The sequence below is a fragment of the Falco peregrinus genome, chromosome 4 (assembly GCF_023634155.1).
Source record: "Falco peregrinus isolate bFalPer1 chromosome 4, bFalPer1.pri, whole genome shotgun sequence".
NCBI classification, from domain to species: domain Eukaryota; kingdom Metazoa; phylum Chordata; class Aves; order Falconiformes; family Falconidae; genus Falco; species Falco peregrinus.
This window is the reverse complement of record NC_073724.1, coordinates 102,803,048-102,829,862: the sequence shown is the minus strand read 5'-3', so window position 1 is coordinate 102,829,862 and position 26,815 is coordinate 102,803,048. Positions and strand designations below refer to the sequence as shown.

Below are 26,815 nucleotides of genomic sequence, written 5' to 3'. Positions count from 1 at the left end.
ATGTCCAAGGACCCTTATTGCCACATGATGGATGTACAGACTGCTAAGTCCTTGGGTTGGTTATCTTGAGAAGGGACATTTTGTCTTAGATTCCTGTCGTACATGCAACGTGGCAAAGATGGAGACTTCAAACATGGCTGCTAAGGAATAGAGTCTGCGTAGAGACAACTCCTCACGGACACTGCGCAGGCACGAGATATGTAAATGAATTCTCAGAATTGTAATGAATATGTAAACAATTTCTTGGGAAACTAGTGACTAGGTATGAGTAGCTTGTATAAAGGGGGGGACTGAAAAGTCGCCTCGGGGCACGTGACTTTGGTGGAGCGATCCCCCATGCACCCAGCACTGCCGAATAAAGATAACCTCCGCTCGCCTGCATATTGCTGACTGATTCTTCAGATCAGTAGATACACTTGATCCTGTAGAGGAGGTTGCTAAGAGGGATATCCTGAGGTCCTTCTGTTTCTAAGGTGCTCTGAATCCTTGTTTTGATGTAAGATACTGGCTCTCTTTAGTAAAAATACAAAGGAAAGATTTGTACCACACTTTCTATTTGAGAAGAGCTAGGAGTTTGTTCAGAACTAGAAAGACTCCCTAGTGCAGACAACAGTAAACCAGCTTATAAATCTGCCATGAAGTCTTTGTATGGTCAGTTGCTGCATTACTAGAGTTACCTCAGAAGGTAAGTGCTGATGTGTGGAACTGAACTCTACAACTTGAGGACAGTTACAAAGCAGGTATGTTTATGGAGGCGCCGGGTGCAAGAGGGATTGCTCCTCCTAACTTGCACACCGTTTCAACAAGCAGTCCGATATTTATTATACAAAGTCATGCATATACATAACCGAACATTCAGAATCTCCTCCCTCTGGTGCCTCTTCAAGATGTACTTTTCATCTTCTTGGGCAGTTACCTAAAGTTCTTCTTTATCTTCCCATACATACATTAGCAGTCTTTGTTATTTAGTTTCTATCTTAAAACATCTGCTAGCTAATGAAGAGTCCTTCCTTATTGTCCACTCTAAACATGTCAAGCTAATACCAGGCTGTTTTTAACCTATAGCAGCATGATCCCCGGGTGGGGGAATCCACCTTCTTTGGGGTGGGGGCCATTTGTGTAGGTACGGTCCCTTCTCGAAGGGCTAAGTGCTAAGCTCCTGCCCTTGCTTCTTTCTCAGGCGTTAACGTTTCTGTTACCAATGCAGTTTCTGTCCCCAGCAGAGTTTTAGGGTTTTTTCCACTGTATCAGTGCTGGCAAAAATATGAATGAATCTACTATTCAAATAGGTTGGCATTTTCACTGTTGCAACAGCACATCCCACACAGGTCTGTATGGAAAGTGTATATTCACGGTAAAGCTGGAGTTGGGTTCCAGCCGTGTGTGCGCTTTAAGGAGCCGTTGCTGTGCCACGTTAGCCCAGCGGCTCTAGCAAAGGCAGCTGAGTAAGCGAACAGGGTGTGGTTTATTTGCTTTCTCTTACAAGAGTGGCTTTTTTTCTCCCGCGCATTACATAAAAAAAAAGCCATGCTTGCCTACAGGCGATTATTTATTTTTTTTTTAACAGGCAAAATACCACGACATTTAAAAGGATCCATTTTGCCGGTGAGAAGCTCCATTCCCCGGAGGTACCCGGGGGCATCTTGTGCGTTTCCCCGAAAACTGAGAGCAAACACCTTCGCACGGGGGCCTGCGCCCGCTCGGCCTCGCTGTGTGGCTGAGCCGGGCCCACCCGGGGAGCCCCGGCCCTGGCGGAAAAGTGAGCGGCGCGAAGGCGCCTTTGGGCCCTGGGTGCCGCCGGGCTGCCGCCAGCGGCGGGCCATCGTGGGGGGCCCCTCGGCCTCGCTTTCGGGGGAGGGGCCGCCGCCGCCACACGCAGACAGGCAGCTCCGGCCGTCGCTCGGCCGCCGGACTCACCGCTCCCGCCGGCAGGCGGCCCGCCCCGGCAGGCAGCCCGCCCCTGGCGAGCCCCGCCCCCGCCTGCGGGGCGCGAAGATCCGGCGGGAGCCCGCGGTCCCGGGCGAGCGGCCGCCCCCCACGCCAGCCCCACCGGGGCCTCCCGCCGGCCCTGCCCATTGGCTGCCGCGGGCCACCGCGCTGAGGGCCCGAAGGCCTCCGGGCTCGGGGCCCCGCCCCTGTGCGTCACGGGCTGGCGGGACGCCGATTGGCCGGGCCGCCGCCTCGCTGCCTCCTCGCCCGGCGGTGGATGTCGCAGCCGCTTTTCACCGTTGTCGTTTGAAATTCGGCCCAAAATGGCGGCGGCGGCGGCCGGGAGCGGGGCTGAGGCGGCGGCGGCGGCCAGGCTGGAGGGGGCGGAGGAAGAGGAGGAGACGGCGGCCGCGGCGGGGGATGGGGAGGGAGACAGTAGCGAGGCTGGTAAGGCGGCGGGCGCGCTGGCGGCAGCCGGCGGCGAGAGCGAGGAGGAGGAGGAGGACGAGGAGGAGGAGGACGAGGACGTGTTCGAGGTGGAGAAGATCCTTGACGTGAAGACCGAGGGGGTGAGGACGCGCTGGCAGGCGGCGGCGACCCGGGCCGCTCTCCCGGGGCGGCGGCGGGGTCCCCCGGGCGATGTGGCGGCGGCAGGGCCTGCGGGGAGGCTGCCGGCCGTGCGGCGGCGGGGCTGGCGGGCAGCCCTGCTGGGGCCGGCGGTGGCTGCCGGGGCTCGGGTTTCGCCCCGCTCGCTGCGGAGGTGCGCGGCGGGCCCGGGCCGGGCGCTGGCGGCGGGGCGGGCCCGGGCCGGGCCGTTCCCTCGCAGCCTGGGCGCGCAGGCGGTGCGGGCAGCTCGGGCAGAGCCTCCTCCGCCGTCTGTCGCACCGGGGCGAGAACCCTGCGGATACAGGTCCGTTGTAACCGTAATTTAAAATACGTTGCGGGCAGCTTTGAAAGGGAACTCTTGGATCTTAAGAGTTTTGACTAAAGAGACTTAATCTGGAATATCTTTGTTAAGTTGGCGTTTGGGTTTTTTTTTGTCTGCATTGTTAAACCACTCTGCTGTTAGGGCTGACCTGCAGTAGTGTTTTGATATAAAGTGTTTGCAGAAATGGGCAGGATTGACTGTAATGGGGAACATGGAGGTGGTTTCAAGTGAATTATGTTTACTGGCATATAAAATGTGTGAATAAGACCTCTTAGAATAAAAGGAACTTTTTCAATTAACATAACTAGCAGTAGTGATCTTTGTTTAGACACAAATCTCATACCTTCTTTCTTTGAAAGCAGCCTAGACTGGTTGAAGTTCTAGATTTTCCTAAACCTCAAATGCAGCGCATAAGTAATGCACTGCTTTTTTTTTTTAATGATTTTGTGTTTGAAAGTTGTTTTAACTAATTTTTGGGGTTTATTTGAGGTTTCAGTGAGGTACATGATAGTGTAGAAATAGCGTAAAACATCAGGGTTTTGAAACCCTTGGGTTGGACAACCTTCAGATGAAGAATTTCTTAGATATTTGTGTTACTATCATGATTAGGTTGTACCTTGGCTGAAATATCTTGATGGTTGAAGAATATTACACTTTCAAGGTAACACAGTATTTATAGCTTTACCAGTATGCAGGGTTGGTCAAAATAATAAGTCAGGCTTGAAAACAAGAGGGCTGATTTTCTCCCCTCACCCCCGTGATGGAACCTAAAATAACCTGTATAGTGGTGGAGCAGAGGGAGTCATACCATTCCATAGACTTGTAAGAGTACCCCGGAATACATCGAGTACCGTCTCTTACAAAGGTGTGTTAAGCACCCTCCTCCAAGCAGCCTGCCCGGCAGCGGTTGTGCTTGATGTTTCCAGGCTGGGTCAGTGCAGTTAGCTTTAGCGTATGCATGTGCCTTACCCGCTGTGTGTTGGTTGTAGCTTTGTAGCGAGGAGTCCACTTGCACCCAGACACCTTTCCATGGCTCTTTGGTGGGGGCCATGCTCCTGTGCTTCAGAAATAGGCAAGCCAGATACTTGCACCCAATCTTAAATTCTGAAATGGCTGGGAAAAGTGGTATGTTATATTCAGAGGAGTGTATTTTATGTAATCTGCTTCACACTAGCTGTTCCCAGCTTGCAGATTCCCAGGTCTGATACAAAGTCGAAGCAGATACATCAAGTCTGCCACTGTCCAGCTGTCTTGGTTTAACCCCAACTGGTAGCTAAGTACCACACAGTTGCTTGCTCGCTCACTCACTGAGCATGACATCCTGTGGTTGGGAATACCTCTTTGGCTAGTTAGGGTCAGTTGTCCTGGCTGTGTCCCAGTTTTTTGTGGCATTCCAGCCCTCTCCCGGCAAGGCCGGAGAAGCTGAAAAGTCCTTGACTTAGTATAAACATTACCTAGCAACAACTAAAAACATCAGTGTGTTATCAACCTTGTTCTCACAAAAAAACCCCGCGGTACTGCATTAGCTACTGAAAAGAAAATGAACTCTATCCAGTTGACATCAGAACACCAGCACATCATAAGGCCAGTCAGTGTGTTCCTGTGTCACAGCTGCAGAAGCAGAACTGGAAAGCACCACACAGAGAAGCTCCTTTGATTTGCAGTCGTGATGTTGCTGGAGCTGCTAGTAGTGGTAGCATGAGAGACAGCATTCCTGGGATGGGATTGGGCTGGGAAGCTAAGAGCTGCTGATACATGAAATGTTAACATGTCCTATTTAAGAGAACAAGCAATAAAAGTTTGGAAATGTTTCCTCTCAGTGTATCTAGAAAGCCTTTCATGCTGTACCACAGTTACACTACAACAGCAGGCTCCAGTGCAATCGTGACATTCCCCAGTGGAAACGAGTAACCTTAATTCTGTTCTTTAATGACATGGGCAGTGTTCTTTAATGACAAATCATTTCCACAGGAATTGGTTCTAGCCATCACTAGTTCTTGTAGAAGCTACAGCAGTATAAAAATGCTTGGAAGTTTGCTATTATTTGTAAGTGATACAGAGGAAAGAAACAACAATGTTGAGTAAAAGTGTGAGGTGTGTATTTATCTTTAGTATGGTGATCAATCAGCCTTCACTTAAGCTGCATTTTTGTATCACTTGGCATACTGCATGTAGAATCATTCAGCAGCCAAATAGTCTTACATTTGCATACATTTTTTTTATCCAGCTTTCTCAATTAATTAAAAAAGGACTTCTAATTTGTTTTGTACCTGAGTTACAAGGGTGTAACAAGTCGCTCTGCAGCTAACTGGAGTCCTGTATCTCAACTGACATAAAACTGTGCCACCAGAAAGGTGAGAGGCTAGTTGGGAGGAAGGAGTCTTGTGGGAAAGGAGCTTGGAGTCCCCACAGGCAAGCAAGTTGAACATGAGTCAGCACTTCTTACAGTAAAGAAGGCTAGCAAGCATCCACGGATGTAGCCAGCAGGTAGAGGGAGATGCTGCTTCTCCGTACTGCTGAGATGCATCTGGAGCACTGCATCAAGTTCTGAGCTCCCCAGGACAGAGGAGAAGTGGACGTACTGGAGTTCGCTAGGTTATGGAAGCACTTTAAGGAGCTGGAGCACAGGAGGCTGAGTGAGCTGGGTTTACTCTGCCTTAAGAAGAGAAGGATCGGGGGCGATCATAGGGGCAGCTATATCTACTTAATGGGAGGGTGTAGAGAGGACAGTCAGGTTCTTCTCAGAGGTGCACAGTGAAAGGATGAGTGAGGCAGCAGACACAAGCTGGAATGCAGGGCAGTCTGAATAGATACACTTAACTGGGCAGCAGTCCAGCACATCTAAGCAGCCTGATCTATTTGGACCTGCTTTAAGCAGGGCATTTTACTTACTAATTGCGGAGGTCCCTTACATAAATTATTCTGTGACTGTAATAGGAAAGTTACTTGTCATTTATTTAATGAGTAGTCCCCTTAGGTGAACAGAATTTTGAAAACTTAATTCCTAAATCAAGAGTGTATGGTTAAGCTAAATTATAAGAGAAGTATTATATTAATGGATCTGAATATAAGCTATTTGTTTTTATGTCTGTGAAGCAAAATATAGAAGATTGTCAGTGGAGTTGATTGCTAAAGTTTAATGGTGTATATATATATATACACTTGGCCAAAGGTTAATGGTGCTCAGGCAAAAGTGTAAATTTAGAGATATAAATACATTTAAATAGTAAGTGTCAAATGGCATCTGTTTTGAAGCTTTCCTTCTTCAGGCCTGGTTAGCAGTGTAAGACGCTATTATTTTACCTCTCCAAAGGAACATGCTTTTCTTAATACATTTGCTAATACTTTTTTTTTTTTTAGTAGAAGTTCAGGGATGGCTACATTGCTTCATTAGCTTTTTTATCTGGGTAGTGGATTTTCTTAGGTTTGATGCTAACTTTTGTCATACATCTATTTAAAGACGCCGTGGATTTAACAGATAAAGGTAGCTGCATTGATTTCATAGGACATGTCTCTTTTTCAGTTAAGCTTGGTCCAGGAGGCCCTGAGCTGCCACTTGTCTGGCTCTAACAGCAACATGCTGCGTCCGAGCTAATAAGCCTTGCCTCTCAGCAAGAAAAGGAGTCTTATCTTGAGAAACATAAGGATTCAGAGTACTTAATTTGCTTAGGAGAAAGGCAAGAGATAATTTGGTGGAAAGGTTGTTTATTTTGTAGTTTTAATGGTAAAAAACTAATCTAGTGAAAAAAAGCTAGAGACTAAAAGGTGTAATTTCATCCTGTGGTGAAGTTAAATGCCGTTGACATGATTGTTCTAAGGCTTTCATACATAATCTGTTAACAACATCTTTGCAACTAACTCACTGAGACACACACACCCAGATTTTATCCAGGCTTAATTTGATCCGATTGATGGTTTGTTTTGGTTTTTTTTTTCCCCTAATTGTTAGTATTTCAGTTTATCAAAAATGGCCTTGATTACAGATCTAACATAAGTTTTGAATTCCAATATGAGACTAGGGGAATGGTGTTAATGCATTAAATCTTAAGGTTTTATGTGAACTTCTTCAGCAAGTAGAAGCAATTCAAGCTTGATGTTTTGGTAGAGGAAGTATTAGAACTTTACCAAGAAAATTTTCATAACTGTCAGAAAATCCATTTCAGTAAAATGACTGAGAATTTATGATTTGTACATTGTAACTGTGGTTCTGAACAAATTTTAGATATTACAAATATTTTGGATAAAACCACTCCAACTACTGAAACATTTTACAAGCAACTTTAGTTGACTATGTGATGCAGATGGAAATAATTGTGGGAATTCTTAGGTCAACATTGGATTGAACTCCAGTTATATTCATTTATATATACACAAAAGGATATATCCACTGAGATCCCCAAGAATTGAGTAGATGATGCAATACTGTGCTGTATTATATTGAATGTTGGGTTTTTTCTTACAGGGTAAAATTCTCTACAAAGTACGGTGGAAAGGATATACCTCTGATGATGATACATGGGAACCAGAGGTTCATTTGGAAGACTGCAAAGAAGTGCTGCTCGAATTTAGAAAAAAAATAGTGGACAATAAGCCTAAACCTATTAAAAAAGACGTACAGGTGTGTTTCACTTTCCAGTGTCTGACACTGAAGACATACTCCCTGTCTAGGCTTTGCTAATGGGTGGAGGGAGAAGGGAAGACATTTTGGATATGGAATTAAGAAAACTTAAAAGAATCTCTGATCCGAAAATGTTTTTTGTTTCATAAGAAACTGAATAGTGTTGCTGCTCTCTGGTTAGGGATTTTTTTGTTAATTGACAAGTTTGCTTGTAGACTCTGAATACATGTAAACTTTCTTTCAGCTTTTTAATGATGTTATAGACATTACATAAATTATGTGCAGTCATTTTTGCCTTTGGCAACGTAAACAACGCCCTTTCCCTGCCCACGTGCATACTGTCTTGTCAGTGAAGTTGTGTACTGCTTAACTTTTCACCCTCCTGCTTTGTCTAGCAGATGAGTGAATTTTTGCATGTTAACCGTTAAACATGGGAGTACAGAAAAATTAATTGCAGGAAGGCAGCATATGGCTTTTAATCTTCTTTATTAACTGCTCAGTCAATTTTGAAAATTAAGCATAAGAATGTTTTTTGAAAACTGGTGCTCTGCTTCTGGGAAACCTATAGGTAAACTTTACCAAATCAGGTTAATTGTTTTCGATGTGAAATAGTGCAGATTTAGTTCTGTTCTGTAATCTGGTTGTTGGATGTCTCAGTGGTTTAAATGACTTGTCTATGTATTGATTCTCGTCCAAGCAGTTAGTAATGTAATTTAGGTAAGTGAGCTAGAATTGCATTTACAAATTGTACGATTTGGCAATGAGGAGTGACGTTTGCAGTGATTAAAAGATTATGAAGTGTTTAAAAATTTACTTTCCCCAAGCACCACCACTACTGTTTTTGTATAGTTTACACCAAAGTAATACAGTGTAACGGGGAAAGATATCTTATTTTTTTTCCCCCCTGCCTTTTAGAAACTATCTCTAAATGATGATGTATTTGAAGCAGAGTCTGACAGTGACTGGCAAAGCGAAACAAAAGGTGATGTTTCACCAAAGAAGAAAAAGAAGTCAAAAGATGGAGAGGATAGAAGTCCAGATGATCTGAAGAAGAAGAAGTCTAAGTCTGCAAAACTCAAAGACAAACCCAGAACAGAGTGTGAGAATTCCTCAGATACTTTGGGTTTAGATTCAAAACCAAAAAAAAGGACTTTAGAAGCCAAGGAGGATTCAAAGGAGCCAAAGAAGCAAAGGAAGGAAGATACTAAAGAAATCAAGAAGAAGAAGGGAGAAGTTAAAGATTTAAAAATTAAATCTGAAGAAGATTATAAAGAAAACAAAAAATCACGGAAGGAGAAGCATGGAGATGTTCAGTTTGACTCCGAATCCAGTACTCTAGATGATGTATTTTTTCAAGGAACTGATAATGAAAGTTCAGACTTAAATTTCGAAAATAAAGATGAGAAGCAGAAGGTAGTAAGTGGAGAAGAGAGACTGGAACAAGAAATTGCTGAAAAAAATTCCATTGCTGACAGACATCTTGATGGATCAGCGAGTAATGAAGATGATAGTATTGATGCTAAGGTTAAAAGAAAAAAGAAAAAAATTGAGAAAGTTGAAGATTATAAAGAGGAAGGTAGAAAAGTGGAAACTCAAGATAACTACTTAGAGAAGAAAAGCCTGCACAAAAAGCAGAAAGGTCAAGAAAAAGTAAAAATGGTACCGGGAGAGTTGGAGAAAGTGTCACCTGCTCCTTCACCAGTACTGAAGCGTTTGAAATTGACCGCTGATGAAAGAGGGCACAAGTCTGCCGATTCAGCTGGGGAGGTGAGCAATGTTAAGGTGTTGGGGTGAGGGCTGGGGATTAAATCAAATATCTTTGAGGTACAGATATCTCAAAAGGCTACTGTTCATGATGGTAAAGAGGAAAACTCTAATTGGGAAGTAATTGAGCTGGATGAAGCTAAAGAAAGGCCCAATGCACAATATATGGGAGAGACTGAAAATCTTCTGGATTCAGAACACTATGAAAGAGGGAACGCTTTAGGAGAGAAGGGTGTCTTTAAATGTGAAAGTATGGATTTCTCCTGTTTGTTATGTGTACTTACTTAGAATGAAATTTATTGGTTTTGCTAAGCACGCTGTCATTTTTAGCTTTGTTTCTCTACCTTTAACAGTTGCCTCAATTTGACACTTTTCTGGTTGTGTAATAAGGCATTCAGTCTTGAGCCACTTTCCATCCAACACTGCACAATGAAGTGCACTTTTGAGCTAAAACACACACTTGATGTCTCAAAAGCCAGCGACTCCGTTATACCTTATGTGCATTAGCACCTACCTGAGAATTGGAATGCTGAAATGGCTTCTGAACACAAGTCTTCCAGATAACTGGGCAGCTGGCTTGTCTTGTTAGAGTTTCTGGGATGCTTACAGAAAATGCTTAGTTTTGTGGACATGTTTTTATATTAATTACAGATGCTGTACATGTTCTAAGAAATGGGCTAAGCAAATACTGGAATATTTATTTTTACTTATTTAATGTAGTAGTGTTTTAAGAAAAGCAAGATGGTAAAGGTAAAATTAAAAAAAGGCAAAATAAAACAATATTCTTGAAATGTTTCTGAGAATATAATTTCTTTCAGCTGCTTCAGACTGTTCTAATACAGTTTGCAGTTCATAAAACTGTGGCTGCTCAGAGAACCCCCTTTCTGATTTGTAACAGGATTACAGCCGAAACACCTTGATACTTACTGGATTATATCCCACTTTTTTGGAGGCTGTAAGTCCATGGTGAGAAGTTTCCTTGGTGGGTTTAGGTGGGGTCCTCTGCTTAAGATTGTTGTACATAGAGAGTATGCCACCTTAAACATAAGGAAGTTGATTTTGGGGTAGACAATTACATGGCATAATCTGAGCAGAGCTACATGAAATGGTGTTTTTGCAGGAGCTTGGTGGTGAAAACTCTAGGAAATTAGGTTAAGCAGTTACTCTGATGCATAGCCCAGTTTCAAAACGTTATTTAACTGAAATGATGTGGCATATTACTACTCAAGTATTTTCTCATAGTTTGAGGCTGTAACATTCCTAAGACAGAGACATCAGTGGTGATAATCAGATAAAATATTTGGAATTCTGGTCTTTACCAGCAGTATAAAAATTCTGTCACCTGAAACGTGAGGAAATCAACAGCAGGTGAAAGTTGGTTTGCTTATGATTGTTCAGCCAGCACTCTCAATAAGTTATCTGCATGCCTTTCTCATGGAAGATCATGTGCCAAGGAAGGCATTCTGCTCTTTTGTTTTTTTAGTCTAGGAGGCTTAAACAATGTTTTATGTAACTGGTTAGTTCCTCTCCGGAGCAGCTGTGGACTTACTATATGAGTGGGCTTGGTGTGGAGAGCTCTGGAGCTTTTTTGGCTTCACTAAATTGTTGGCCCGAGCAGATGTTTCTTTTCAAATAAAATCATTGTGTATGTTTCAGCTACGTATATTTCCTTGTGTAGTTCTGATTACCGAACACTGTCACGTCATTTAATGCAGTGTTCTCTTTTTGTAGTCAGTTTGCATACTGAGCCATTCTTTCACAGAATCACAGAATGGTTGGGGTTGGAAGGGATCTCTGCAGATCATCTAGTCCAGCCCCTCTGCTAAAGCAGGGTCACCTAGAGCTGGTTGCACAGTTGTGTCCAGGTGGGTTTTAGGTGTCACCAGAGAAGGAGACTCCACAAACCTCTCTAGGCATGTTCCAGTGCTTTGTCACCCTCAAGGTAAAGAAGTTCTTCCTCATATTCAGGTGGAACTTCTTGTGTTGCAGTTTTGCCCGTTGCCCCTTGTCCTGTCACTGGGCACTACTGAGAAGAGCCTGGTCCCATCCTCTTGACACTTGCCCTTAAGATATTTGTGTGCATGGGTAAGATCCCTCTTGGTCTTCCCCAGGCTAACCAGGCCCAGCTCTCTCAGCCTTTCCCCATAAGGGAGATGCTCCAGTCCCCTCATCAGCTTTGCAGCCCTCCGCTGGGCCCTCTCCAGTAGTTCCCTGTCTCTCTTGAACTGGGGAGCCCAGCGCTGGACACAGCACTCCAGTACTCCATTTGATTTACCTCCAAAACCAAATGTGCAGTGTATGTTGTGCATCTGATCGGTATTCAGGAGTACTGATTTCAACAGCCTCTCTGCGTAGCAAGTTATCTGGTAATCCCTTTAGTAAGTGACAAAGTCTCCTCCTAAATAGTGGGCTTCTGCCAGGATTAACAGCTGTCTGTGCTACTAGTTCATCATGTCAGTGGTCAAAAGCTGAGGTTTTGGCTGGAAGGAAGAGTGGGTGAGAAAGATTAAATGTTTCCACTCTGCTAACAATTGATAAACTTCAATTAAAATGGATTCATTTGGTGTTTCTGATGTCAAAAGAAACAGTAGCATTTAATGATAAATCCAGTCTGTAGTTCTTGTAGGGATTTCTTTTAGGGCAGTTTTTCAGAAAGCCAGTGTTAGTCCATGTACCAGGGTAGTGTTGGGGACTGATACAAAGCCACGCCAAGGAGCCCTGTCCCACCTAACTCTGGAGTTTTGAATTTGCAGGCTGAATGGAGAGAGGGTTACAGGAGGAGAAAGGCAACCTTTGGTGGAGGCAGCTGATTTCTATTTTGGTGAATTTGATCATGTGGCTACATCTACCGTAAATTTCTTCTGTGATATTGCTAAGCTCAGTCTTCTCTGTAGGTTTGGGTAGATTTTTCTGAGCATGTTTTTCACAAGTGACTGTTGCCATAATGTTCTGTATGTGTGAGTCAGAAAACTTGGAACTTTCTGTATACAAATGCTTAGTTTTCTCAGTTAAGGTTCAAGTCAGTGCTATAATAACTGGTTTGAATATGGTGCTACAAAGGTGTTAAATACTTGGAAATAATTACATTCTGTTCAGGTTCAATATTTGGAAGGAATGAAAAGTTCATAATTTTGAATTTCCTTCAAAATGCTCATTTTTGGCATAACTGCACCTCATAACTTAAAGCACCTTGCGTGGCTGGGATGCAGTAAAAATCTGAAGTTGTTTTATTTCGGAAAGAGTATCTCTTTTCTGTGAAGGCTTCTTCCATACTTAACTCCTGACTCACCTGTTTAATTCTTTTCTTAAGAATGTCCACAAGTCTGTTGTATACAGGTTTCAGTAGTAACAATTTTAAATACTTTTTATCGTTAGAGTGGTGAAAGGAGTTTATTTTCCGTTTTTTTTCTGTACCACTTGAATTTGATCTTTGTTTTCAGAATCAAGAGAAAGAAGTAAAGAAAACTGAAACAAAAGAAAAATCTCAAAAAAAAGAGTCTGAAAAAGAAGAAAAGAGCAGAAAAGAACAGAAGGGCCTAAAAAGTAAGTGTTAACTCTTAAAGGAGGGAAGGGAAAGACCCTTCAGGACATTGTCCTCTCACTTCTACAAGAGCGGTGTTGTATAGTTTTGTAGCACATACCAGAAACAAAAATTTTTGCTCTTTTTTTATGAAGCAAAACTACTGTTTATATGGCTTTGTTAATTTATGCTTCATGACAGTGCTGTAAGTAGTTTCGTGTATGAAGCATGGAAGGGATGTATCTAATGTTTTTGTAGACAAGTCAAGGTCTTGCCCTTTTTCGTTTAATATTGCCAGCTATGCTTCTGTGGCATGTTTACAGTAACCTTTAGAGGAATTCATCCAACTACTGGCTATTTCCAGAAGTGTTCTGATGATACTATGAATATGTGTTTAAAAAAAAACCAGTAGAGGTTCCCATCAGACAAACTTCTTGCTTCTTGCTTTAGCCACGATGATGACTTATATTCTACGACCCTTAAAATACCACCAGAACTGGATGATTTGGTACATGAAGAAAAATGTCTAGGTTGTATTTCTGTTCGTAATAATATAATGGAGTATTAATGTTGCCACTTTTGATCTCAGTAAAATTCCAGATGATTTTAATCAGAATAAATTCCCGCACTACTATGATGAGGATGAACTGAGGAGAACTAGGTAACTCCACCTTTGATAATCATGAACGGTTATAGGAGGAGCTGTGAAGCTTCAAACAGCTGTTGCTGGAGAAACATCTTTCGCTTAAAGTACCGTAGATACTTACAGTGCATAAGAAAATTAGTAACAGGATGCTTAATTATCCCTTACACAACATGTATCCTTTGTTCATCACAGATACTGCACCATATTTTCAAAGTAGTAATTTATGCATAATTCTGAACTGTCTTTCTTAAAAAGAAGAATGTACCGTGTTGAAGGCAGTTAGAACTCAGACTTGCCAGGGTGGCTGGAGGTGAACTAACTCTCCCCGAGTTTTCACTTACGTTGTTAAGGTTGCTCCTACGTGTCAGCAATGATTAACTTATGGAAAGAGAACAGACTTTTTCTGAGTGGACCCTGGTCACTCAAACTTTGTTATGTAATAGTCTTTAGTGGCTCAGGTAGTCACTCTTGATAACTGTCTTAATGTTCTAGGCTTTAAAGACATCAAAAGTGCATTTGACTTGTTTAACGTGGTTTCAGAAGAAAAAAGTGAGTATTCTGAGAATAACTGCAGAAGAGAAGAATCTTTGCTAGAGTATAAATTCACAGAAGAATTAAAATAAAAAGACAGCAAGGTGTACAAGGGAAGGAAGAACATAAGAGGCTAAACAGGCACATGGACTTACATGGATACAGAAGGTGATCGAGAAGTAGTGAATGTGTGTCAAATGGAGAACTCCGGTGAGCAGCGATGCAGGGGAGAGTTGAGCACTGGCAGTTAGCATTTTCTCCATTCCTTCTTGTGTCTTTTAGTGCTCCAGTTCTTGTCTCCACAGGAGGTTGAAAATGTTTTCTTTTGAAACTGACAATTTTTCAGTGTGTTTCCAGTGTGTTTCTGCTATTACAGTAATGGAGTGTTCACCATCTCTTACCACTTCAGCCTAATTTATTACAACAAATAAGCAGTTTGTTTCAAGTAAAAGCATTTTATGTCTGTTTGTAATGTAGCCTTCATTATTTGGAACCGTTCCACACTGGCTTCCAGAGTAATGAATGAGAAGTAGTATCTTAAGCTACTGATCATTGAAGCAATGGCAAGCAATAAATGGTTTGGGAATTTGTAACTTATTTCATGTTTTTTTTTCTTCCATGAAATCCAATACATGATAGATGGCAAGCAACAAGTCTTGAGTTTGGGTATGGACATGCAGTTAGAATGGCTGACGCTAGAGGACTTTCAGAAGCATCTTGATGGAGAAGATGAGAATCATGTGTTAACAGAACCGATATCAAGTAGTGAGTAGTTGCTGGGAGGAAGGGACATTTCTTAGCTGGTGTTTCAAAGTGAAATATTCTGTAACTGCATTGAATTTATTTTCTAGCTCTCCTGAGGGATGCTGTTAAAAGTGGAGATTATATGACAGTAAAGATGGCACTTTCTTCAAAGGAGGAATATAATCTGGATCAAGAGGTAATTCCTCTGCAATAGAAGTACCGGAGGGGGGCAGGAGGGAAGAGTACAAATTTGGATTGTTAGAAAAGTTTTTCTGTCTGGCTAGTAGCAGATTTCTGTCTCGCCATGGGGAAAAAAGCACAGGGTAAGAAAAGCGAGTATAGAATTTGAGGCTTCGGTATTTGTCACCCAGTTTCTTCCAAAGGAAAAATCAAGTCTGTATGAAGCATCCCAGTAGCTGGATTTGCAACAGGTTTGCCCACTGGATTTAACTGAATATTAAATGTAGAACTTTACGTGGTATGAGGAATGATTATACCCGTCAGGCCAAGTGGCTGAACTTTGTAAAACACGTATACATGGAAAAAAAAATATTTGAATGTTGTGTTTGACAGACTGGGACCACGTCTCTCTGTGATCAGTATTTTCTGCCAGTTCTTCATCAGCTGTGTTCTTACTGTTTTTTCTGTCAAGGTTCTATTTTCCTGTTAAATAGTACTGTAGTTCCATTTTTGAGGATTGCAGTCTGATATCAGTGTTTCACTGGTTACCTTGTGTAGTTGTATTATATAGCATTTTGAGAACTATGTATTATGCCAAGACTTCTGTAGTGTAGCAGAAAAGATGCCAAATCAACTCCTGAGGCAGGCATGTGTTTTTTGAATTGTAGTGTCTGCTGGAAAACGCAGGAATGAATGAGGAGACAGACCACTCACAGAAGTCTCTTCATACTTTGATAAAACTTAAAAGCAGTGTTGTGGTAGCAACTAATTTGAGCCGTTGTGGTTTTCTTCCAGTGGCTGCTGATGTCTTTTTCCACTGCCTTGCTGTCTTCCTCATCCTCAGATAGCTTGCTGCCTTTCTTCCTGGCTCATTCTGTTTTTCATGCTTCTTGTTTTGGTCCTTGGAATGTTAGAGATTTTGCAGATTATGGAGTTCAGAGGGTGGGTCCTGTGGACAGAAGTGGGAGGCGATAGTTTATTGGTGTCTGGCAGCCGTCTACGTGTGAATTTTGTTGGAGGGGGGGAATCTTTATGAAACCTGTAGACTCATTTGCAATTTTTGTCTTGCGGCTTTGGTTTATCTTGAAGTATTTGATTTTTTAAAACATTATTTATTTTGATTTTTTTTAATAGCAATGATTCTTGTTGCAGGACTCCAGTGGCATGACCCTAGTAATGCTTGCTGCTGCCGGTGGGCATGATGACCTTCTCCGTGTCCTAATCAGGAAAGGAGCTAAAGTTAATGGTAGACAGAAAAATGGAACAACTGCATTGATACATGCAGCTGAAAAGGTTGGCTTGGTTATTGTCATGTTTGTGGTTCTTGGTTGTCTTACTCATGTTTAAGAGTGGTACACAATTCCGTTCCTTTGGATGATGCCTAAAAAGTAGTTAGCAAATTTAGCAGGGTGACCTTATCTGCCTAATGTCAGCAGCTGTGGTTACTGTGTTGTAGATAAATTCTGATCACAAACCCTGCCCTGAGTAGAGAATATCATAGAGCTGCTGCCGAGAGGGAAAGTGGAGACAAAGGATGTCTCTGAATTTGTCTGTCGTAGGGGCTAAAGTTTCCTGGTTTCCTGTGTTAGAATTGCTTAGGATCTCTGGCTACACAGGATGCAAACATGGGAGACTTAGAGAGCAAATCTCTGATTAAGCATGGTTTACTATTTGAGAGTTGGGAGATGGAGACGGTGCAAGCCCTTCTCAAACTAAGACCAACTAGACTAGCAAGTTAGAGGATGTTTCATGGGTGCAGTCTTCTGTTCAAGTTGGTTTATTTGTTTTCCCATGTACAGTAGATATAAGGCCAAAAGGGAGCTTGGTTCCAGTTTGTTGATTAATGCAAACATAGTTTTCTTCCTGTGGTATTCACTACTGCAAGATTTAGGAAAAAGTAAGACTTGTGAAGACTCGTGGCTATCTACTTGCCTGAGTCTGAATTGCTCTTCATTAGCCATGGGAGAGCGCAGTGTTGTGTCATGCCTCATGCTTTGGATTTTACTGATGGATTTTAAATAAACATCACTTTAAGTTCTGAAACAAAACCAGAATATTTTCTATTTACTTGTCTTGTGGTTTTGTGTTGATTTGATTTTTTATTTTTTTTTTTTTTTTTTTTTCTTCCAGAACTTCCTAACAACAGTAGCTATTCTCCTGGAAGCTGGGGCATATGTGAACATGCAGCAGAGCAGTGGTGAAACTGCTTTAATGAAGGTAAATTCAATGTTTGTCCTGCCGTGGTTTAATAGTGAATACTTTTGGCAAACTAGTAAAACGTAAAAGCATATTTGTAAGGTCGATTTAGGGAACATGTACTATATTTGAAATAAAAATGCTACTCTTTATTCTAGGCAGTGTTTTAATCCATTTTAAGACATGTAGTGTTATATCTAAACAATAAATGCAGAGGCATCAGCATGGAGTGCTAAATGTGGCTCATCGTTCTCTTCCATTTTTTGGCTTAAAGAAATGCAGATGTGGTCTTAAAACTGAGATAACTGGTTGTCAGCAGGAAGAGAAAAATTCCAGAAAATAGTATCTTTCACTTGGCTGATTGTCTTGCTAGATCTTCACTTGCTGTGATTGACTTCTGCTGTTTCATGGCAGGCCAGAAATTAAATAACTGGTTTGCAGTCTCCTTCCCACTGCCTGTTGTGTACTTCTTCTACCTCCCCCCACCCCCAGGAAGTTGTTAACTTATTTTTATATTATTATTATTATTAATTTTATTGTAATGGGAAAATTTTAAGACATTTAAAAGCGCCTGTGCTCCTCTTTAAAATTTTTTTTTCAGTATCAAATAATTTCACCAAAGTTCCTCTTCCTGGTAAACTTGCTGTATTTATACATAGGCAGTTTGTTCACAGAAGAGGTTACAAAAGTTTCTGTGTCCAAGACAATGTGGTATTATTTCTCTTCTATCTTCTGGAAGGTTCAACAGATGTTGGAAATTCACATTTTCTGTAAAGAAAATGGTAACACCCTTGTGGTTTCCTCAGCCAGTTCAGTCCAAAATGTCCTCACAATTTGGCTGCCTCCATGAACCTCAGTTTTGACCTTCCATTGTTTTTAAGGCTTTTATTAGTGTTTGGTGCACAGCTGTACATACTTTCTAATTGGCAGCCTACAGTGTCTTATTCTGGGTGTTTGCTGTGTAGATACAAAGAATAGGGGCTTCATTTCCAGTAACTTACTGGAACAAGTTTGGCCATGTATGGATAAACATAAATGTGTTTATCTAGTCGCTCTTACTTAACCTTAGGAGTTGGATCATGCTTTGTAAAAGAGATATTTTTTTTTTTAAAAAAAAGTCTTTGCACTTACTCCTTTCCCTGAGGTGTGTGTGATTTTTGTGGGGTTTTTGTTTGGGGGAAGGGCAGGTGGATTTATTTATTTATGAAAGATTATGGATTGAAAGCACAGATCAAAGTTCAGAGCTGAGATAAATTTGAGAATTTCACTTCTGAAAGGCCTCATGAAGATGTAAATTTCTATCTCTTGGGCCTTTCCCTAATTTGTGTGAATGAAGCGTTTGAAAACATGCAACCGAGAGCCTGTGTGTGCATTCTTCAAAGTAAAGATTTTAGTCTTTGTGGTGCTTTTGCCAACTCTTCGGCTGACATACCCTGAAATTCTTCCTGCGAGTAACATTGAACAGCCTTGTACACTTCGGCAGTTGATGTTAGTGTTAGTGATGTCTATCACTAGATGGGCAGATGATGTTAGTTACTAAGTTAGTGACTGTCTAACATAGCTAAACAATAATTAGGGCAAAATCTGTTAATTTACTACACACCTGAAGTACCATTTGAACTGAAATTCCTAGAAACAGACACTTGGTCACTGAAGTAATTCTGAATGCTTCTGCAGAAACCCATTTATTCAGGTAAACAATTGCAAGAAAGTTTACCAGTACTGAACTCCAGCAGATTAGATGTTTTTATAGAACTTAGGGAGTTTGTTTTATCTGTTTGTTTATTTTTTTCTAATTAAGTCCACTTGGTAATCCTGAGTGAAGCTGCTTCTGTGGGGTCAGGTGTGTCGTGTTGCCTGGGTAAAGATACAATATTTATGGAGTGTTATCCTGAGTTTCTAGTTATGTTAGCATTCACAGGGCAAATACCTTGTTTTCTGAATTAGAACTAATTTTGGATTTTAATTAATTTCTATAATTCTGCTTACTCCAATGTTACGCTCTGTTCTAATGGGGGTTTTGTCATTGTTGTCCATCCTTCCATCTTCTCCCTTTCTGCACAGGCTTGTAAAAGAGGGAATTCTGATATAGTGCGGCTTATGATTGAAAGCGGAGCAGACTGTAACATTTTGTCAAAGCATCAGAACAGCGCGCTGCATTTTGCTAAACAGTGTAATAATGTACTGGTGTATGAGCAGCTCAAGAGTCATTTGGAAACGTGAGTAAACTGTTCTGGTGAAGTTTGCAATACTGTGTCATAATTTTGGTTTAAGTCAAGGGGAAGAGGGGGAGATTTCAGGAAAGAAAACATCTGATTTGGGCAGAAAACTAATAAATCCTGTAAAATTCAAATTATGTGAGCTGACAGAATTAGCAGATGCTTGCTTAAACATGTGAGTAAAAAGATGGAAAGGAGGAAAGTGGAATTACTAGAAATGAAAGATCGCTTAAACTAGAAATACTGCAATCAGGACAACTAAAAAGTGTTAAGCCCTGGGCAGTTGAATGTAAACTCTTACTGGGGCATGCCAGATAAAATACCTTGCTAAAAAGCATTAAAAAATGAGAATCAAACAGAAGAACACCAAACAAAAACACCATGAAAAGTCAGTGCAGATAGTTACAGTGTTGTTGACCCTTAAATGTCAGCTGTGAGCTGAGTGCCAGGGTAAAGCTTTTATGCCAGTAAATGATGGAAATAAGTCTTCATGGTGCAACAGAATGACCGAAGAGCAGTGCAGTCTGTGTGGTACATGAAGTGCTCGTGTCATACGGTCATGTAAAAGTATACTGACTGAGCCGATGAGTATGGATGTTAAATGGAGACAAACATAAAGAGAAGGAGCAAGCTCTTTAAATAGAATTTTGGAGGAATATTGATAGTTAAGATACCAGGATAGACAATTGTAACCGACGATTCAGTTACCTTGTTTCAAAAACAGATGAAGCAAAAAGAAAAAGTTAAGGTGATCAGACATGGGGACTAGCTTCTGAGGATACACTGAGGGAGGTGATACACATCACCTTGGGACAGATTGAAAGGTCAAAAATTAAAATAAAACAAAAGAAAATAATCCAAAGCCATGAGACAGGTTCTGCAGGCCATCCTGTTCAATGATTTAGTGATAGGGTTGAAATGAAGGAGTATGTTTGCACAGAAAAACTGAATTATGGATCATGGTGCAGAATGCTGTTGACACAAATGCTTGGGATTTTAGAAAGGGCAAAGTAGATAGGAGAGGTGCGATTTGGCTGCAGCCTTTGGTTTTGGATGCCTCTAAATCAGATTGCTGGAAACTAGGACAGTGAATCAAAAAAAGACAACTGTTTAATTTCCTGTATTTAATACCACTTTGTCTAGCATCTGGAAACAAGGCTAGATGGGCTTCCAGGGTTGCTTTGGCATGGCAATTCTCATGGGTTTTTTCTGATGAAACACTTAAGTTGTAGGTTCTGCAGATGGTAGTCTCAGCTAGCATGGAGGGATAGTGTGCTCTAACAGCTGGAAAAGCTATAAAGCTGGGAGAATTGGGCCTTTTGCCTTGCAAAAGCATTTAAAACCCGTTTGTGTCAAAACAGTTTTCTGAAGAGGATTACTTAGTAACCCACTTGTAAAGGTGCCAAATACTGTTGGTTAATGTGGTCTCTCTTTGAAGGCTGGGCTGCTTGCTTAAATTAAATCCCCACCTTCCCAACCCAGAAAACAAACAAGAAACCCCAATGGGGCTATTTAATGGTAGTGTTGATACTTCTTCACTGCATTATTAGTAGGGTTTGACTGGGAACTGCCTATTTCCAGTTGTATTACCAGTTAAATTATACAGTGACTGACTTGTTTATTTGTATGTTGTAAATCAGCCGTGCTGGGGTAGGGGTTGTATGTTTCTGTTTGGCCACTAGGTACCTATTGATATTTTGGGGACATCTTTTTCACATAAAGAGCCTTCAAAAATACATGGTTAGTTGAAATTTTTTTTTAATCTGCTGCAGTGGCATTTATCTCAGCTTTTTAATTTTGTGGACCCGATAGATGTATTTCACAAACAGATCGCTGATCAAATGTTTTATTAATGAAGTATTGGGACCTGGGGTTCATGTATGCATAAACGCTAGTGATGAGGGCGTTCACTCCTGAAAATTGGGAATCCAAAACATCCTTTTTTGTGTCTGCACTCACTGAGTCTGTGTCTGATAAAGTAATTTTACTGTGTGAAGCAGAGGCCTCACTTGTTTGGTCTTTTAGGCTCTCAAGGGTAGCAGAAGATACCATCAGGGATTACTTCGAAGCGCGTCTTGCTTTGCTGGAGCCAGTCTTCCCAATTGCATGTCATCGTCTCTGTGAAGGGCCAGACTTTTCTACGGATTTTAACTATAAACCTCCACAAAATGTGCCAGAAGGTAGGGGGTTTGTTGTTGTGGTGGGTCTTTTGGGGATTTTTTTTTTTTTTTTTTAAGTAGAACAGTATATTTAGAAACTGCTTTTTAAGTCTTTGCTATGCAAAATTATTTTTGTATTACTTGTTGCCATACATTACATTAAAGATGCTCCGATTATGGAGCATAGGGAAAGCAGCAGTATCGTGATGCGTTATGAATGGGGTTTGCATGTATTTATTTTTTAAAGTTTTTATTGCTATATATACCAATTCTTTCTTCTGTTTGTGGTTCCTGTTCTCAAAGTTATATGGTTATATTAGCTAATTGACAGGAATTACAGAAAAGGCATGGTTTACCTTAGAATTATAATTTTGAAAAATATTAATCGAAGAGCATACTCTGCAAGTCTCAGTGGATCATCTTGTCTTGTAGACGGTACCCAGCACACTGGAGTGTTGGAGGATGGTCATAGCGTTGTCAGGATACAAATGCAGTCTAGAAATACTGCAAAAAAGAAGCCAGCATCAGTCAACGCTGTTTTGCCCACAGACCCTTTGACAAAGCTGGGAATCAAATTCCCAAGGTACTTAGGAATGTTTCTTTAGTACCTGGATTCCTGAAAGAATAATCTCTGATACGTGGCTGAATTGAGACGTTTTTATTCACCTTTTGAGAGTATCAGGGAAATATCTATTGATAGTGATTTTTCTCAAAGTAATAAATTAATGTGACTATGAAATACTACTTAAACTAAGATTGAAAGTGGTTGTGTCTGCCTGGTGTTCTGGTGGTTGAGATTTGTGATAGAAGTCTTCCAGTTCTTTATTATAGGTATCCTTTATAGAATTAAGAAACCTTACATAAATTTATGTATTAAACTGAGGCATTTGTGGTATTGAAGATTGTTCCGTATTGAATTTCAGTGTAGTTCATAAAGATCTTAAATTGCCCGGGCTCAGCTGTCCATACCAAGAGAACAGACAACCCAAACCACATTAAATACTGTAGTTCTTTTTTAGGTAAACCTAAAACCACTGAGGTGAACTGCATCAAGAATTGCTGTAGCCATTTTGCTTTCCTTTCTAAGAGCCGCATAAAATTATTGCTGCTTCCAGAAATAATTCTGACCTTAACTTACTGACCAAGTCAGTCGTGTTCTGTGCTGGGATCTGGGAGACTGGATTTCTGCATGTTGCTTTGATACTCCATTGGGATTTAATATATACTATATACATACTTATTTGTACCTACCTGTCTTCAAAGGTTCAGTGTATGCAGTTCTAAATAATGGATCTTGTTTTAAATTCATGTGACTGAATTGCCTTCCCTTTCAGGATCTGGAATTCTTCTCTTTGTTTTCCATTCAAACTTTTTTGGTAAAGAAGTCGTTGCTCGGCTGTGTGGACCATGCAGTGTACAAGCTGTGGTTTTAAATGACAAATTCCAGCTCCCTGTATTTTTGGTAAGTCTTTTCATGTAACTGATTGACTGTAAAACTGCTTTTTAAAGTCTTTGTGGAGCAACTGGAGAAACCTTAGTGCCTTAATTTAGATGTTGAGTATTGTGATGAAGCATTTTTTTTAATCATGATAGGGTTGGGTTTTTTGAATGAAACTTAATTCTTTGTATATGGAGAGAACTACAAACCTTGCATGTACTAGACTCCATAAAAATTTAGGACTTAAAAGGCAGGGGCATAGTGCTGAACAGCCTGCTTCTGGGTGGCTCTGCTTGAGCAAGGGATTGGACCAGATGACCTTGACAGGTCCCCTCCAACCTGTGACCTCAGAACTGAGGGTTTGAGCAGGCAGGTGAGAGTTCTGAATTTAAAGCTGTTTCACTACTCAAATTCACCTAGCCTCTCAAAGTTTTGGCCCAAGTAGGTTCTTAAATATTTGTTTCAACAACATACTTCGTGTGTCTAATGATTAACTTCTTTTTTTAAAAGATCTGTTAAATGTGTCACCCTGCACAATTTATGTTTTTGCTGTGGTTGCACCAAAGGTTCTTTGCAGTGTACACAGCTTTCCTTCAAAAATGCGTAGTGAAGATGTTGCGTTCTATTAGTCCACTCGCATAGCATTTTCAGACATGCCTTCCATTAACATTGTCCATTTTCTTTTTCCTTTTAGGATAGTCACTTTATTTATTCCTTCAGCCCTACTGCAGGCCTTAACAAGCTTTTTATACGGTTGGCAGAAGCTCCTACTGCCAAGGTACACGATGTTCTCAAAATTAAATGTGCCTGTTAATTTGTACCTGTAACTCTTCTGTGGTCTCAATGCTTCTATTTGTACGTTGCAAATGTAACACTAAGGACTTCCCGTTGTCTCCTCATTCCAGTTCCATCCTGTGACACTGCCAGAACTTTGGAATGTTTCCAGGGGTGTTAATTCTGTCATAATTAAACAGTTTTGTGCTGTAGTCAGAGTAATTAATGCACCAGGATAAAGCAGTGTTACAGCTAAACATTTTCCCCATCTATATTGTGAATTTAATGACTGATAGATGCATGGGAGCATCAGTTATTTTTGGCTTACAGATGTTTTTGCTTGTGGGTTTAGGAGAACTTGGAGGTATTTAGTAGGATATGCGGTGTTTTTTAAGTAGTATGTGTAGTCTGTTGTGTTTTCCAGGTGGTTTGGGCAGCAGTCCCACTATGTGTTGCAAAATGTGTAACAGATACTGTTCTGGTAGCATTTTATCCTTGGGAGATGCACCAGTAAATGTTGTAGATCTTCAGATTTAAAACTTACACTCTTACATGTTCTGTTGTGTACATTTTTACTAAAAGTGGAAAAAATTGAACTCTTATTCAGATGGAAGTCTGTGTGTATGTCTAGTTCAGATTTGAGGCTAACTTGTTCAACCACCACCTAACGCAGCAGCATTCTGCTTGAGTGTTTTTACACGCCATTCGTATTTCAGTAGGGCTACTATGAGCTGATTTTATTAAACACAGATTGTAATTTTATTTTTTTTCTCATGCTGTTCTTACATTAGAAGAAGGGTTTAACACATTAGTTACACAATCTGTCTGTGAAACCTTTGTTTGCTTTTACAGGTAAAACTGCTAATAGGAGCATACAGAGTGCAGTTGCAGTGACCTCACAGCTGCGAGCATATCGAGCGGCCTGACACTTCTTTGGATATACTTCCGATTCCTCTTCAGAGACTGACAAAGCAGTTTGGAACTTTTTGGCACCACACTCTTAAGACTTAAGTTCCCATCTCGCTGTCACTCGTTGGCAGTCACATGGGAAGGTATGTGTTGGAGAGCAGTTGAACACACTGCACTGGTGGGACAGGGTTGTCAGCTTTTTTTTACTTTGTACAGATGTAGATGTAAGTATTTGTGCCAATACATATAATTCTGTTTTTCTTTAACATGTGAGTCCAGACTGCATATTTCAGCTTTTCCACAATGTGGAATGGTGCATATAAGAACTATTTAAGGTAACTACGTGAAATGTCTTTTTTAATAGAATGATCTTTTCCATTTGTAAACTAAAATTTTCTACTTAGACTCTAACTGTAACATTTCTATGTAAAATGCAGAAGTGTCATATTCTTGGAGCTGTGGGCAGAAATTACACTTTGAAGTCACGGCATTAGGTTTAACCTTGACTTACTGAGGGCTGTGTTCTGGTTTGAAACTGTTCCTGCTACCATCCATCTCCCGATGAGAAAGCAGTTGCACTTGGAGTGATTCCCTTTGGGCAAACACAGTAAGGTCTGCAGGCGTGAACAAAGAGATCCGATAGGCTCAATTCGCAGAGGTCTACAGTCAGATTCCTAGTTATATCGGTGTTTTAAAACTACTTTTGTATTAGAGAAGAAACTGATATTTTAAACACATCTTAATTTTTGAGTTCTTAATCAAGTGATATATGGGAAAACAAATACAAGCTGAAAATAGCAAACCAGAAAACTTGTAACTGCCTGAAATGTGCAGGCAATGCTTTTTGTAGACAAGAAGATGCACAGAAGATTTCAGGTTCTCAACCTGATGGATGAGAACACGTATTGTTCTTTAGTGGAGAAATTCAGTTCCTCAGTGGAAAGAGCTGCTATCTTTTTTTATTATTATTATTATTATTTAAATGACCTGTTCTATCAGATGACAACAGTTCTCTAACGGTCCTGTGCTATGATATACAAATGTAATACTTCCACACAAAGTATAGAATATTTTTCTTTGTATATTAACCCACATCTTGAAAAGAAGAAAAAAAAAAAAGGGAAAAAAAAAAACCCCAACCAAACCAACCAGATTGTGCCTTTGCTGTTCTGGTTGCCATGTGTAGTTTACATGCCGCTATGTGCCTATATTATTAGCAAAACTATTGTGGATAAATTGTTAATGTATTTGAGTGCACACCATTAAAAGGGTGCAGCTGTATTAAGTATCCTTTTAAGAACTGTGACTTTTTTAAATATAAAGTTCAATTAACCAGTGTTTAATTTTTGGTTCTTGAAAGTTTAAAACTTTCATATTTAAGAGATGCCAAATGAGTAAGCACACCATTTCAATTTTGTGGAATGTCACATTAAGCTATATAAAACTAGAACAGCAACATGACATACTCATTTCTGTTTTGATTTAGAACAGTTGCCTATTTTTTTGCAAACAGTATTGATGGGATGTTAACAAGTCTGGGTTTTGCACAGACTTGGCACCTCCACCTCTCTGAAATATGTTAGATACCTCATTTTGCTGAGTGTGAACACCTGAAATGCATGAAAAGGACGGGCTGAGACTCAGGTATGTCAATACCAGTACTTGGGACTCATGTAGCTGTATTATTGTGTTTGTTTTTTTTTTTAGTCACTGTGCATAACCTTGAAAGATGAGTAAGGACAGGATATTGGTGTTTCCTTATGTTGGAGTGACAGTTTTCACTTACGTGGCTACAGCTTCCTCAGTTTACTCCTGCACTGTACACATACCGTGTATAGTGCATGTGTGGTACGCCCTGTACAGCATGTCAGTGGTAAATGTCCAAGCTCTTCAAGGTGGGGACAAAAGGTTTTTGAACTAACGTCCATATCATCTAGATGCTATTTAAAAACTGTTGCACAGTCTAATTGAGAAATGTCTAGTAATGCTCCAAGAGTTGACATAGCAAGTAGTTTGTCAAAGGCTGTTGATTTTGGGGGTTTGTTTTGTTGGGGGTAGTGTGGGTTTTTTTCTTGAGGCATTTGGGAGAGAGTGAGGAGTCCTCCAGGACATGGGGATAAAATTTGTGTTCATGATGCTTTTATTAAGGGATGGATTTTGCAGCCATCTTTGTCTTCTAGCTGGTGATACAAATTCAGAACCCATACTGAAGATGAATAAAAAGCATGTGAAAATGTTTGAAGCTCGTTTTTGTCTGATT

At 40.7% G+C, this 26,815-nt stretch overlaps 1 protein-coding gene across 1 annotated transcript; it reads left to right on the top strand.

Annotated features, from left to right (window-relative positions):
• Positions 1-26,797, top strand: MPHOSPH8 (M-phase phosphoprotein 8). Its single transcript, XM_055802861.1, has 14 exons — positions 1-55; positions 1,765-2,498; positions 7,320-7,475; positions 8,391-9,242; positions 12,680-12,782; positions 14,576-14,701; positions 14,788-14,876; positions 16,013-16,153; positions 16,991-17,077; positions 19,121-19,275; positions 21,301-21,455; positions 22,769-22,896; positions 23,567-23,650; positions 24,499-26,797. Exons 1-14 carry the CDS (start codon positions 1-3, stop codon positions 24,538-24,540), a joined length of 2,907 nt encoding a protein of 968 aa, XP_055658836.1. The 3' UTR covers positions 24,541-26,797.
• Positions 26,798-26,815: the final 18 nt, after the last annotated feature.

Coding starts and splice junctions, on each gene's coding strand:
- MPHOSPH8 (XM_055802861.1), top strand. CDS start 1: ATGTCCAAGGACCCTTATTGCCACATGATGGATGTACAGACTGCTAAG. Junction 21,456..22,768: donor TCCACAAAATGTGCCAGAAG/GTAGGGGGTTTG, acceptor CTTCCCTTTCAG/GATCTGGAATTCTTCTCTTT. Junction 23,651..24,498: donor CAGAAGCTCCTACTGCCAAG/GTACACGATGTT, acceptor TTGCTTTTACAG/GTAAAACTGCTAATAGGAGC.